The sequence below is a fragment of the Rhododendron vialii genome, chromosome 1a (genome assembly GCF_030253575.1).
Source record: "Rhododendron vialii isolate Sample 1 chromosome 1a, ASM3025357v1".
Classification (NCBI taxonomy): domain Eukaryota; kingdom Viridiplantae; phylum Streptophyta; class Magnoliopsida; order Ericales; family Ericaceae; genus Rhododendron; species Rhododendron vialii.
The window spans coordinates 15,231,956-15,246,638 of NC_080557.1; the positions used below are offsets into that span (position 1 = coordinate 15,231,956).

The 14,683-nt window shown below is 37.6% G+C and overlaps 2 protein-coding genes across 3 annotated transcripts in view; one reads left to right on the top strand and one right to left on the bottom strand.

Annotated features, from left to right (window-relative positions):
- Positions 1-8,793: 8,793 nt before the first annotated feature.
- Positions 8,794-12,568, top strand: LOC131306408 (FCS-Like Zinc finger 14-like). The gene is made up of 2 exons (XM_058332630.1): positions 8,794-9,700; positions 12,118-12,568. The coding sequence occupies exons 1-2, from the start codon at positions 9,198-9,200 to the stop codon at positions 12,275-12,277; spliced, it is 663 nt and encodes a 220-aa protein (XP_058188613.1). The 5' UTR covers positions 8,794-9,197; the 3' UTR covers positions 12,278-12,568.
- Positions 12,569-13,983: 1,415 nt separating this feature from the next.
- Positions 13,984-14,683, bottom strand: part of LOC131306397 (caffeic acid 3-O-methyltransferase-like) — a 96,752-nt gene continuing 96,052 nt past the window's right edge. For both annotated transcript variants that reach the window (XM_058332620.1, XM_058332610.1), the window contains one exon: positions 13,984-14,485. In XM_058332620.1, the coding sequence (XP_058188603.1) occupies positions 14,189-14,485 (297 nt within the window). In that variant the 3' untranslated portion in view covers positions 13,984-14,188. The remainder of the gene's footprint in view (positions 14,486-14,683) is intronic.

Here is a 14,683-nt window from a genome sequence, read left to right on the forward strand (position 1 = left end):
GTTTATTTGTAGTAAGGCATTGAGTAGGGACAAGAAGTTTATTGTAATATTTTAATTTAGTAAAATTAAGGCAATGATTTGGACAAGAACTTATCTGTAGTTATGTAAGGCTGTGAGTACGATTATTTAAATAGTAACAATGCCCAGATTTTAGCAAGCATACCCAGCCTATATGGTAAGTATTACTTTGACAATGAGAAAAATGTCCAGATTTCTGTAAGTTATTGAGTTGGTAAGAATCCACAGATTTTAGTAAGCGCACCCTGTATAAATGGTAAATAATGCCCAGATTTTTGTAAGTATAGTTATTGAAATTGAAATGGTAAGAATTTCCAGATTTTAGTAAGCTCACCCTGCATAAATGGTAAGTAATGCCTTGAAAATTTGAAGCACTCCCAATTTTTGTAAGTACGGTTATTGAAATTGAAATGGTAAGAACTTCCTGATTTTAGTAACCACAACCTGTATAAATGATAAGTAATGTCCTGAAAATGAGAAGCATGCCCAGATTTTTGTAAGTACGGTTATTGAAATTGAAATGGTAAGAACTTTCAGATTTTAGTAAGCACACCCTGTATAAATGGTAAGTAATGCCCTGAAAATTTGAAGCACGCCCAGATTTTTGTAAGTACGGTTATTGAAATTGAAATGGTAAGAATTTCTAGATTTTAGTAAGCAAACCCTGTATAAATGGTAAGTAATGCTCTGAAAATGAGAAACACGCCCAGATTTTTGTAAGTACGGTTATTGAAATTGAAATGGTAAGAATTTTCAGATTTTAGTAAGCACACCCTGTATAAATGGTAAGTAATGCAGTGAAAATGATAAGCACGCCCAAATTTTTGTAAGTTCGATTTTTAAGAGCTTAACAATCTGTTCATGACACACAAAACAATCTGGTACAAAAGTGACGTGGGTACCAGATATAATCGAATACATAGCTTAAACCAAAGCTTATACAAAGCAGCCAGCAGCAGTTCAATAGCAAACAGCAGTCATAACAGAACAGAAGGCAGCCTTAGGAGCATAGCAGCCAACAGCACAACACTTGGACAGCAGCAGAGGGGAGAGAGATAGAGGCGTTTAGAGCTGCAGAGGTGGAGGCGTCCGGCTGTGGAGGTGGAGGACGATTGACGAGAGGAGGAGGCAAGGAGAGAGCGGCGACTGTGAATTAGGGCTCAAAATTTTTACCTGTGATGCAACTTTTTTTTTTCTTTTACCCGGTCGTGATGCAACTAGAACAGGAGGTAGTGAGAGAATGAGAGGAGAGAGAAAAATTACATTCAGGGGATTTGATGAATGGCTAGGATTAAAAGAATCACATCCTACGGTTCAGATTTGATGAAAGTACCATGCTCCCAAAACCAGCGGTTTTTGATGGGAGCATCATAGCCGGACGCGTGTTTTCTTTCTTTCTTTTTATTTTTGGATTGGAAACTCCGGTTTCGGAAACATTAGAGCTGCACAAAATATTCCCTGAACCGTGAAAACGGGTCCGAACCGAACCGATTAGTACTCTTTAGATTTTGTTTGTGGATTATGGTCCGGATGCGGATTCAAAAATTAAAAACCCGTGAGGTACAGATTAAAATTGATTTTTCATTTCAAAATCGTAGATTAACCGAAGTGGACCATGAGATATTTAAAAAAAATATACATAAAATTATATATATTATATGTAATATATAGCAAATAATTATAATTTTACATATTTTCACAATTGTTTTTACTATTTTATAATATAGTGTATCGATATAAATTAAACTAGAACACTGCAGTCGGATGTGAAGGGATAACATGCATGTGAATGCTTTGTTACTGTACTAGTGAATGCTTGTGATAACTTGTGAATGCCCTGGAAAATCAAGTTTAGCAAAGTTTGGTTGATGTAATCCGTGGATGAAACCATTATCAATTTGTGACTTGCGGATCGGATTGAAATTGGACCATGAGACTTTTGGTCTGAACACGAATTGTATTTTCTAAGATTATATTGTATTTAAGATAGCAAAAATTTGAATCTTTTAACGGAAAAATACATATTTTTTAAGGCATAGGTTTGCGACAAAAAATTTCGTCAACGATTACTTATATTGACGACGAACAATTTCGTCTCCAAAAGTTACTATTTCGTCCCCCAAAGTTACTATCTTCACCAATTGGACAACCTAATTTTTGTCACCTATACGGCTATACTATTGCCAACAACATGCATTTTGTGACGATTTCAATTCGTCTCCAAAAACCTAATTTCTTGTAGTGAATGGCTATGGAGAGGTTTGAGGTGTTCTCCGATATTTACATCCACCCGGCTAAGATCATCCTAGGGGCGGAGTGGGTTTCTTTAAGACCCACGCAGAGGTCTTACTGTCTTAGCTTATCTGTGGGATGAGTAGTCCAGGGGCAAAAGGGAACCTAAACACCAAATAAGAGTAGCTAGAACCGAATTAGTTATTCTCCTAAACCCCTTAACCCGCTCCGTTCTCTACCCGCCAAACGAGTTGTATAATGGATCCTACGATCCTATAAAAAGGTAATTGTGGCCTTTTTCCGGGCTTATTTTTTGTGATCAGTTTTTTATTTTTTATTTTTTGAGCTCGTTAACAACATTACCACGGCCCACGGGAAAAAAATCATGTCAATTGAATTTCAAATAGTATAATGTCAAAACTCATATTGTTTATGCCAAAACCAAAAGTATTACTGCCAAAATCTTAGCGGTGACTCCTCATTGAATTACTTATTTGCTCCTGCTACATCCCTAACTTTTCAACCTCATCTTTGCAAATATTCCCTCTCTCTCTCTCTCACCCACACAGACATAGAAACACACACATGACTTGGCTTGTTTGGTGGGTTTTGAGGGAAATTTTTTTAGAGGAATGAAAAGAGAGAGATAGATAAAGAAAATTTATTGAAAATCTTGTCCAAAAATTTTGAAATCCTAAAACGAACAAAATGAATCCTCTCTCTCTCCAAAACCCACTTTTTGACACTTCCCCTAAAAATTTCTCCACATTTCCTCCCCAATAACAGAAGCCAAGGCAACAAAATGACGGGATTAAATCCTCCACCCTCAGTGATTTTGGTTTTCCGATAATGGCAGGAAAAAAATATAGTAAACTGTGATGATTACTCCATGGAATTTCATTCTTTCTTCTTTACGGTGCCATTTTCCAATCTGAGGAGGTAACTAAGCATGAGATTCCATCTAATATTAGATGATTTAGATTCCAAAATACAATTGAATGTGATTTCATGTTACCCAATTATCTTCATGGAACTGATTTCATATACTTCCATATTACCAAGTTGGGTGGATGTTTGAAAATAAAATCCCCTATGCGAATAAAGAATAAGAATTAGAGCCTTGAACTCTAATTCAAGAGAGAGAGAGAGAGAGATGTGGAAGTCGGGAGGGAGAACGAGTGGACCAGGTGGTGGTCGGGAGGGCCTTGTCACCACTGTTGTTTGGGTTTCAAAAGAGGGCAAAAGTGAGAGTTAATTTGAGGGAGGAAATCTGAAGAAATTTTTGGGGGAGAGGTCAAAAAATGGTATTTGGAGAGAGAAAGAGAGTGTGCCGGGGGGAGATCAGAGTGTGTCGGAGGGAGAGAGAGGCTGAATATTTGAAAAGATGATGTTGAAAAGTTACGGCCCCTTTGGATGGAGGGGTGAGAAAGGAGAAGAAAGGGGAGTCTTCTTCATTAATGGTGAGAAAGGAGAAGAGAGGGGAGTGATTTCTCACTGTGCAACCCAAACAATCGGGAGAAATCAAACCCTCTCCGGCGAGAAACTCTCTCCGGCGACCAAGATCTGTAACTCCCGCGACCAAGATCTGTAAACTCCGGCGACGAAGCTTTCTCCGGCGACGATCTCCCAAAACCGGCGACGAGCTAGCAACTCCGGCGACGAGCGAGCAACTCCAGCGTGGCCCGCACGCGCGCCTTCCTTTCCTTTCTCACAGAATCGCGCCACATCCGGCACGATTCAGAAATGGGGTCCTGAGAGGAAACGGTTTCTCTCCTTCCCCACCCCTTTCTCGCCTAATGGCTCTCCCGAACGTGGGTGAGAGTCGGATTCCTCACCCTCTCCTTTCTTCTCGCTCGAAATCACTCGTTCCAAATGGGCCATTAGGGATCTAGCAGGGGCAAATAAGTGATTCAATGAGAAGCCACCGCTAATAATTTGGCAGAAACATTTTTCGTTTTGGCATTACCAGATGCCATTTATTTATAGGAGATATATTGTCCGTTGAAATCCGATTATGACGATTTTTGATAAGGTTAATATTTCCACAAGCTTTGAAAAATGAACAATTTTTATAATCGAAATGAATCCGAAAAGATGCATAATAATTGTCTCCAACAGGGTCATTCAGTCTTTTTGGGCAACTGAGTCGGACCCTCTCCCATTAAGAATTAATTCATCCGTTCGGATTTAATAATTCACTAGTGTTTATCCGTGCCTACGGCACTACGTACCCTGATTGGAATTATTCGTGCATATGGCACTTGATAGCTAATGGCTCAAACACTAAATCAATTCATTAGTGCGTAGTATGTGATCCTCTTCTTAGTGGCATGAAAGAGAATTATCCGTGTTTATGGCACTTCCCTAACTAAACTTTTAAGCTAGTTACAAAAAACTATCAATTTGCTTATGAAATCCTAGTAAATACCAGGCCGAAGAAAAGAGTTCCAGTCCTTCGGCGTAAAAAAAATTAAATTAGCACTACTATGGATTCCTTACCACATACATTAAATCCATTTGCTGAAATGAAAGAATATATTAGAACCCATAAATCAAAAACCTCAATGTAACTTCAATCATTAATAGTTATCAAATGCCATAAACTAATCATATAAAGAGTAAAAAAAAATTAGTTCGAACCGTGAGAAAAAAAATAGGCTATCGAAAAAAGTTACAGAGAACTCAGGTTTTTGTTGAAATACCTCAGTGTAAGCGATCACCAGAGGCGTAGTGTTTGCCCGTGCATATGGCACTACCCACCCCGATTGGAATTGACTCAATTTGCTGAAAATTTTGTACCCATGGAGTTACTATTCTGAAATTCAAGCTAAGACTTACATCAATTTCTACCCATGTAGGCACGGGCAACCCAATGGCAACAGAAAAAAGGAAGGGAGAAAAAGAAAAAGAAGGGTCTGAAAACACATGGACTTGGGTGCAAACTACACTACTAAACTATCATTCAAAATGGAACGTCAAGAATAGTCAAAATAACAAAACTCGATATGTGTAACATTTAACAACATACCTACCCACCCATACCAAAAAAATCACCCAAATTTCTTGAGCACTCAAAAAAGGTAGAAATTCCATTCGGAACAGCAGTTAAATTGAAATTTAAACAATACTTGCACCCTGAAAAGAAACAGACACCAAAAAATCTCCAAGGAATGTTTTACACGACTAGTTTCTTTGTTAGACCATTACCTTTGCTTTAACGGAACTTTCTTAGCTTAATTTTTATGCAGCTTTCTTCAACCAGTTTTGTCGGAATAAATTAAAAATCCCAAAGGAATGTTTTTTTATTTTTTATAATCGAAAGGAATATTTTTTGGCCTAGCTTCCGAAGGGATTTGTAGATCTCGGTGGGGATTTGAAAGATGATAGAAGAGAGAGAGAGAGAGAGAGGCGGCCGGGGGGGGGGGGGGGGAACCCAAATGACAGGAGTTGGAATTATGACATTTTTGTGAAATATTTGAAAAATTGTGGGCACTTTCTTAAGAGAATTGGAAAGCACACATTAACCATTGGATCAAACAAATCTAAGCCGTTGTAACAACTTGTCCCTACACCATTCTATTTTATAATAGAGATAGTTCAATTTTAATCAGATAAAAAATAAGTTATATCTTTAAATTAGTAATGAATTTTATACTCCATCTGTCTCTTATTTAGAATCCAGTATTTCATTTTGGATTGTCCCTTTGTAAGTGTGTATTTTATAAAATTAGTGAATAAAAATTGGTGCATTGTCTATTTTATACTCCCTCTGTCTTTTATTTAGAATCTAGTGTTTATTTTGAAAAGTTAGTGAGTAAAAGTGTAACGATGATGGATAAGTAGGGAAAGTGGAGGAAAAAGTTGATGTGAAATGTATAATGATGATGTCTTTTTAATAAGTTGGAGTTACGAAGCAAGACACTTAAAAAGAGACGGAGGGAGTATCAAATATGGATCTCATTTAATCGATCTCAATTAGTTCTATAAGACAATATTTTCAAAATTACATAAAATATTATAAATTACAAAATATAATCGATTGAAAAATGGCAATTGAACGAACTCTCAAAAAGAACTATTAAATCCGGATGGAGAGAGTAATAAGGTACAGCTTAGAAACAGTACTATGGGCACCCTTGATGTTTTCCTTAATGACATTTACTCTCTTTATGTATGAGAAATGACTATAACCTCCTTGTGATTTCAATGTTCATTTTATCGACAATTCTTTGACAAAAAATGTGATGACATTAGCCAAAAGTAGCTTATATTGACGAACTGAACGTTTTGAAATAAAATAAACAATAAAAGCTTTCAATTAACAATATTTTTTGAGAAATTGATATTCGTGATCCACTTTTTACTGATGGTACTCCACTTTGTTCATGAAGTTTACTAGTAACTTCACGTTAAAATTGGAGCATCATCAGTAAAAAATGGAGTGCGAAAATCAATTTCTCATTTTTTGACCAAAACGTAATAAATCTGTTCTTTCTTACTAAAATAGTTCTCTCAACGACTATAAAGTGAAGAGCTATTATTAAATTGTACTCTTTTGATTAAAAGAACTCCTTCAATGTGTAAACAAATGTCATTTTGATTTAAATAAGTGAAATACTTTTGTAATACATTTTCTCATAAAAAAAGGGTGACTGTTTAGATTTAAGCTAATTTTGGTTCATTCTATCATGTGTTTGGCTAGACTATTGTGAATTTAGGTGTTCGCGAAACGCACATCTAAATCACAGGAGTTTCACTCTGTCATATCTCATTGTTATTTAAAAAACCTCAAGGGGTTTCAGTGAAATTTACCCGTTTTGGAATAGTATTGTGTGAGATACTGAGATCTTAATCAAATTTTACCACAAAAACATAGGTTTTCAAATGCAAAAGTAAAATTACGTATTGCAGAAAATTGTAGCAATTTTAAAATTGCTCCATTATTGTGCAGTGAAAAAAGCTTTCGAAAAAGACATACAAACAAAAATCCAAACTTGGGAACCATTCGTTTTTGCGAAGCGTTAAGTTTTGGACTACTTATTGTAGTCTATAAATATCAAGTTGTTTCCACTAAACTATAAATTGTGGAAAATATGTAGGGTTCGTAGAAAAAAAATGTGTTGAATGTTTTAGTTTAGCGAAAATAATTTAATTTTCGATAAAAAAAAATTTAGTTTGAGAAAAACTTATTCATGGATTCTGAATGAAAAGTTGTAAGATTACATCAAGCACTTACATGTATCCGATTGAGCTGATTTTTTTACGAGAATCCATAAAAAAATATTTTAAAATTAATAAACGTCTCGGATAATTTTGTGGGACCCCATAGTGGGCCTCACAAAAAATCTATGCAATATCTGTGTAAAAAGTCTATGTGTCGGAAGTGTTTTCGAAAATTTATTTCAAGGGAACCTACAAGGAAATTGTATCTCAAATCTGTGTCAGTAGTAAAATGACGTAAATACCCCATTGAGATGCTCAAATAGTGGTCAGGACAATGACCAATGATTCCGATACATTTATTTCGAGGGAACCTACAAGGAAATTGTGAAGGATGCCAACATTTGATGGGAGGGGGAAAAAAAAAACAGAGAGTCAAGAACCCGTCAAGGGGCAACGGAAAAATTGTACCGACTAAATTGACCCGCGGAACCCACTTTCGGATTCCACTAAAGTCATTCGAATCGTCCATTACTTTTAAAATACATTTTTTGAGTGACACGGTTAAAAATCAATTCAATCGAATAGTTGTAAGTGCGTCCAAAAATGTATGGATCATTTTGTGTGGGATTTGAAAGTGGATGTTGCACGCTGATTGTGCACGATGGTACACTTCTCATGGGTACCCATAATTTTATCAACAATGCTATGTCCACCGTACGTTATGTGTGACCTATTTCGGGCCGCATAAAATACAGAAATCACATTTACCGATATTCGTTAGAGTTGATTTTCTACCGAGTCACATAAAAAAATACAAAAAATTATTTATAAATTTTAATTTTTTTTTATGGGGCCAGGAGTAGGCTCCACAAGGCGTGCGTAGACTTGTGTGTGGACTTTCCGCTATTGCCCCTTAAAAAATAAATATGTATTTATAATTATTAAGTTTAAAAATAATAGGTTTACTGAAATAAAAAAAAATGTAATACGAATTTTGTTTCATAGATGTCAATGAGATCTATCAAATCTTGCAAAAAAAATTAAAAATTTATTTTTGTAAGCTCTTTACTTTTAAGCTTGAAAACAGATTTTTATTTTTTAAGTACTTATTTGAGAAAATGAAATAGGTCTAGTGTAGTTTTATTAATAAATATCAGTAAGGCGAATAGTAAAACAAGAGTAATTATTGAGTGGTCTTGGGGTACCGTCACGTATTGCTCCAATGCTTATCCATCGCATATTTTCATGGGATCCATCTATTTTGTACTAGCCCGACAAAAAAATGTGCGGTCAGATAAGAGTGTTAGGTATCATGTGGCGATAGCCGAAGACCACCAAATAATTTTTCCGGAAAACACAGACTTAAATTAATTCAAAATAATTGATTGGAGACTGCTTTGTATTCTCTCTCAATCTGAAACCACAGGAGTTTAGAGAGGAGAAGAGTAGTAGAGTGGTCTTCCTTCCTCCACAAGCTCTCTCTCTCTCTCTCTCTAACCTGTGTGCTAGAAAGGAATCTTTCTTTTGCTTCTACAGCACTACTCTAACCTCACCACCCCCTCCCCCTTCTCTCTCAACACTTTTACACCCATATCTGAATTGCTAAGAACACTTAAATCTGAACATATATCCGTTAATCTAGCAGAGAAAATCATTAGAGGGGGGAGAGAGAGAGAGAGAGAGAGAGAGAGAGAGAGAGAGAGAGAGAGAGAGAGAGAGAGAGAGAAGGGTGAGGCTCTTGGGTTTGTGAGATAATACAAAAAACAATATTCTCCAAATTAAAAATGGCTGATTTGAAAGTAGGAAACAAGAAGATACTCACCATCAACCTAAACTCCCTTTTCCCCACCAATGACCACAAAAGCTCAACCACCAGGTCTCCAAAGATCTTCAACCCAAATGGGGTGGTTGGGCTTGGAATTGTCGCTGCCATGAAAGAACTGGATCACAATGTCAACAGGTCCTCTGTTCTTACGATATCCCCCAAATCCAACCCTATTCCTATACTCAGCAGCACAAAATTCGGAGGACCCCATTTGGAAGAAGAGGAGGAGGAGGAGGAGATGGAGTTGTCTGAGGAGTATACCTGTGTGATTTCGCACATGGGTAACAATTTGATTAAGAAAAGAGAGTACTTTGATGGGGTTTTGGCTAATGAGTCTGAAACGACAGCTAGTGAATGGGCGACGGATAAGGCGGCGCCGGTGGTGTTTCGGACGGCGGATTTCCTGAACTCTTGCTATCTTTGCAGGAAGCAGCTTCATGGGCTGGATATTTTCATGTACAGGTACATCTGTAAGACTGTAATTCTGTTCTTCGCTGTTTTTTTAAGTAATTGTCAGTTTTTCACATTGTCCTGCTGATTTAGTGTATAGGAACTGTTTCACTGGTACTTTGGTGATAACATTTCAGCGATGCTACCCCATCGCTCTGTTTCACTGCTTTCCCACCGCAACGCTCAATCTCACCGTCTGTCTTGGCAATCAATGATCCGAAAACTAAGCGGTGTACGAAACGGTGAAGCAAAGCGGTGGGATAGACTTTTCGATAACCTTTTAAGTACCATGTGGGGTATCATCCTTTAGTGGTAGACTTGCTATTGCGTTGAAGACACATGACACGGTCATCGAGATATTGACACTAAATATGGTCACCATAGCGTGTGGTTTGTGCTATTTCTTTATATAAATGGTTTGTATCCGAATATTGAGATGATTTGTGCAGCTGATTAATTTAGGGAACTACTTGCTGAATTTTACACATTTAGTGATATGTGGAGATAGGTAGATCTGCAGGATTGTTAAGTAAATTAAACGGCCATCATTTGTTACATAAACGCCTGGTTTTCGTTTATTAGCATGTTTTGAAAGGACATATCAAGAAAATCTGTTAATTTTACCAGCTCTCTTCTTGATTTCGATCTTTCATTTTATTAATCTTTGAGAAAGATACAAAGACCAAAAGGAACAAGGATTTAAACGGCATCATGTTGTTTTAGTTATTTAGGACTGTGAAAGGGAATTGTAGGGAGGAGTACCGAGTATTTGGGCATTTTTGGTCAATTGGTATCAGTTGGATATGAACACTTCTCATATCATTTTGAAACAATTATTGACACTAAAAGTTATTTCTTCTTATTATAGTCTGTGTGTGGATGGGTCCTTTCTCATGGTAATTGGGAAACTTGTTCTGTGTTTGAAAAATACAGGACATTCGACGATGGGGCTTCTGACTAAGAACTCTGCAATACCAAGAATTTCTTGTGAATAGAACTAATCTCAGTCTTGAATCTTGCTGTGCCTGAAATCTGAGATTTCATATTTGAGTTTGTCATTTTAGGATTTAGACCCACACAATAAATGAAAGGATCTGTCGCCAGAAAACATTGCTGGAAATAACTTATAGTACCTGCTATTTCACGGCAACCTTGAGTTCTGAATTATTCGTCGTTTATCCTCTTGTTTTCTTTCACCTTCTCAGAGAAGAATCCGGTTTTGAGAATGTAAAGTGGATATTGTCGTATCCAAGCCTTGTTTTCTATTTCGAGTTTAGCTCAATGAGGTAGATAGTTTTCGTGCAGACATTCTGTAGTCATGCTTGGAACCTGGAAGTAATGCCAGGTGCATTATTGGTGGAATTAATTAGGAAACAAGCATATTCATCTAGAGTAGACAATAATCCTTAGTTATTAGATTCAAGATTATTTATTTCCATCGGGATATGTGGCGGTTATCGGTCAAGGATGTCGATTGTGTTCTTCATCAACACTCTGAAGTTATATATCTGTTCTCTACTTATCTGTGTTCCAAGTTATGTCTGTTTTCCTGTCATTTGTATCAGAATCACTTAATAGTCATGTTCTGTTTGGCGATGCTGTTTCCTTGTGTTTTCTGTTGATTACACATCCTTGTCATGTTACAACATCGCGGTGAAATTTCCTGATCTCATTTGACAAGGATCCAGGTTTTCTTTTCTTTTCTTCTGTTTTACCAGAGACCAATGCTAATTGCTAAGTTAAGGGATGCGAATTGCCCTTCGGGCCAAGGAGTTGTGTAGCGAAAACGAAGTTTTCTTTCATTTTCGAAGCACATCCTCGATCCAAATGCAGACCTCAAGCCAAATTTTTACCTGTCTTTTCCGTGACAATCTGTGCCTCCCCATTACTTTGCCGTTCAAATCTTTTGAGCATCGTTTGACATTCAAACATGTGAAGATTTTGCAACCACAATCAGCTTTTGTTGGTTTCCAGCTAGTTAATATTTCGTTTAAGCATTCAAGGTACTTATTCCTTTGACTCGAGCTTTCTACGGATTATTCTGCTTCCCTGAAACATACAGAATCTTGTAACGGCTCAAAACTTCATATTTTCAAAAGATGTTTTGTTGGAGAGAGCCCAGCTTTGGCTGTCATTATACCCATAAATATTCCGGATTCGTGAAGGGAAAATGTGGCTTGCAAAATTTCACTTATTCGGTCTTTCAATTTTTTTTTTTGTTCTTTTTCGTCTAACTTTTTGTGAATGATGCATACAATGCACCTTGTTTGTATCAGCTTGTGGTGTTGAATCCTTCTGGGATTGGTTCCTTGGAGATATTATTCCCTCTGCATTGGCCACTTTAGAAGAGCAATCCAGTATTTTCTTCTATTGCCTAACAAAATACAGATTCAAATGGTATATGTAACTTATGCGTCATCATTTTGCAGAGGAGAGAAGGCTTTTTGTAGCGCGGAATGCCGCTGCAAACAAATCTCATCAGATGAACACATAGAAAAACGCGGGTCTGGGGCGATGAAGCCGCTCGACTACTCTGTCTCTCCTTGCTCCAGTCCTATGCAGTTTTTCACAGGGGTGGCTGCAGCATAAATAAACCTTCTTGTAGTACCTATAAATAAATATGTAATCTAAATAAATAAAGGGAAATACACAGTGAAGAAAGTTTGGAGAAGTAGAACGATGAGAATAATTCGTACTGCCGGCATATTTTGATCAGGTGTGGTGAGCATGTAGTTTCTTTCTGCATCTTTGGAGTGAAAGGAAATTGCTGCAAAGATGGGATGGAGAAGATTTTAATGAGAATTTCGTATAACTTGTTTGATGTCGAAAGGGGAACAAATGTCAAGATCTGCGTATTACCTGAAGTATTGTTGCAAGTAATTGCCTGATTTTGGTTGCAAAATGTTTGCTGTCTTTGAATTTGGAAAACAAGTAGATGCTATATAATATATATGGAGTCGGCAGTGATTTAAAAAGCGAGCGCCTTGTGCGCCATGGCGCAGAGGCGAGGTGAGGCAAGGCAAAGGTTCTGCGCTTCAAGTGGTAGAGCTTAGCCGCAATTAGCAAACACGAAGCATCGGCGCCAAAGTGCGCGCCTAGGCGCAGCACATAGAGGCGATGAGGCGCGTGCTTTTGATTTCCCATCTATGGACACTAGCGTACATGCACAAAATCAGAAAATAGATGTGTACGGAATCGTCCGTTGCACGTGGTTCTCACACCATGAACATGGGACACACTCTCTCTCTCTCTCTCTCTCTCTCTCTCTCTCTCAATGCAATCTGGAAGGATAAGGTACCAATAACATGCGTGGTGTTTTAACCTATCAAAAAAAAAACATGCGTGGTGTTTCACTCTTCAGTACTGAGTTCTTCCCAAAATTATCGGTGTGATATTTATCTGGTACTCTATTATTTACTTAGCGTAATTTGTTTCTATAGTTTTCTTCAAAATTTTTAGGAGAAATTATCATTCGTTTCAACTTGAGAATTTAGAAAAGTACGAAAAAAACAAATCGAAGTTGTATATAAGACTGTCTCCTAGAACACATGAACACACAAAAACTGTGGAACGCATTAAATCAATGTGCCACGCGTTCAAGTTACGATTCTAGCGGGCTGATTTCTCGGAACAGCATCGGTTAACCGTTTCAATTTAATCGTCTTTTTTAGGTGGTTCTGTTAAACGCGCATGGTTATTTGAAACAAACGGTTTTCTTAGCGAACCCAACCGGTTAAGTAGCCGGTTGACAAGCCAATTGGTTGGAGCCTCCGGTCCAGGTTTTCAAAACATTGGTTCAAAGTTCAAACTATGAGACAAAGGTCTTCTACAATTGATGGATAAACAATGGAACACAGCTTTAGCAGCTGAGAGTTCCACTTGACAGACACATGATATCGAGTTTTTATTTTATTTTATTACGGCAAAATCCGAAAGCGTTACAGATTTCATCAAAAGATATAAGAATGAACCAAAACTATCAAGACGTCGACAAGATCGAATCGATGACCGAGACAATCGCACATTGCAATAAAGATATTCACTGGACTCATCCATATTGTCTGGGCGGGCCTTGGGCACAAGCCCACCAGGTGACCACCTAGGGCCTCTAGTTTTCAGCCCAATTACAAAGCTCCCAAATGGCGGAATATATTAAATATGTCGAATATCTAGCTAATTGGCAACTGTGGTATGGTGGTAAGATACCCTTGTTTTATCCACAAGGTCACGCATTCGAGACCTTCTTATGGATTTGAACTTTGTAATTGAGCTCACAACATCAGGCACATAGGAGATATTTCAATCATTGTGCCACTGAACCACAGTGAGATCTTGCATCTTATGTCGAAAAACAAATACATAGACAGATATAAGAGGCCCCATTTTCAAATCTCGCTTTGGGCCTCCAAAAACTTAGGGCCGGGCCTAGATATTGCTCTTTATAATTTTATTGTTGTAGCTGGAATTAATGCAAGTTTAACTCAGGTCCAAACGCTAACATTATTTGTAAAATTCCATGATCCACAAGTCACAGATCAAGCATTCCAATCTGATGCCAGAAAATCCAGCTCCGGTGGCCAGGGCCAAAAGCTCCGGTTGGGTGCGCTCCTTCCCTCCAACCAGCTGAGCCATCATCTGCAAATCCATTTGGAAAATGCCTTTTGTAGCAGCGCTAGTATCTGGCATTACCGGAAGAATTCCGTCCACCACAATTACCTTTCCATTTTCCGGGAAAGCTTTATAGCAATTCTTTAGCAGCTTCAGGCAATGATCGTCACTCCAGTTATGAAGTATCCACTGCACATGATTGCTTGATCGTAATCGTAATCTTCACTAATCATAATATTAGATGAATGCATTATAAGGTGCCTAATCAGGGGTGCACTCAGGTGCTAGGAGATTATGGAGTTCAACTCCTCTAACGTGCTAACCTAACTATACTAACAATATTAACTTTCGCCGACGGGAAAAAAGCGATGAATGAATGCTACTGAA

What these genes read in the sequence shown, in the direction of transcription:
- LOC131306408 (XM_058332630.1), top strand. Translation starts at nt 9,198, where the DNA reads ATGGCTGATTTGAAAGTAGGAAACAAGAAGATACTCACCATCAACCTA. An exon ending in CTGGATATTTTCATGTACAG is followed by an intron (nt 9,701 to 12,117) that starts GTACATCTGTAA and finishes ATCATTTTGCAG; the next exon opens with AGGAGAGAAGGCTTTTTGTA.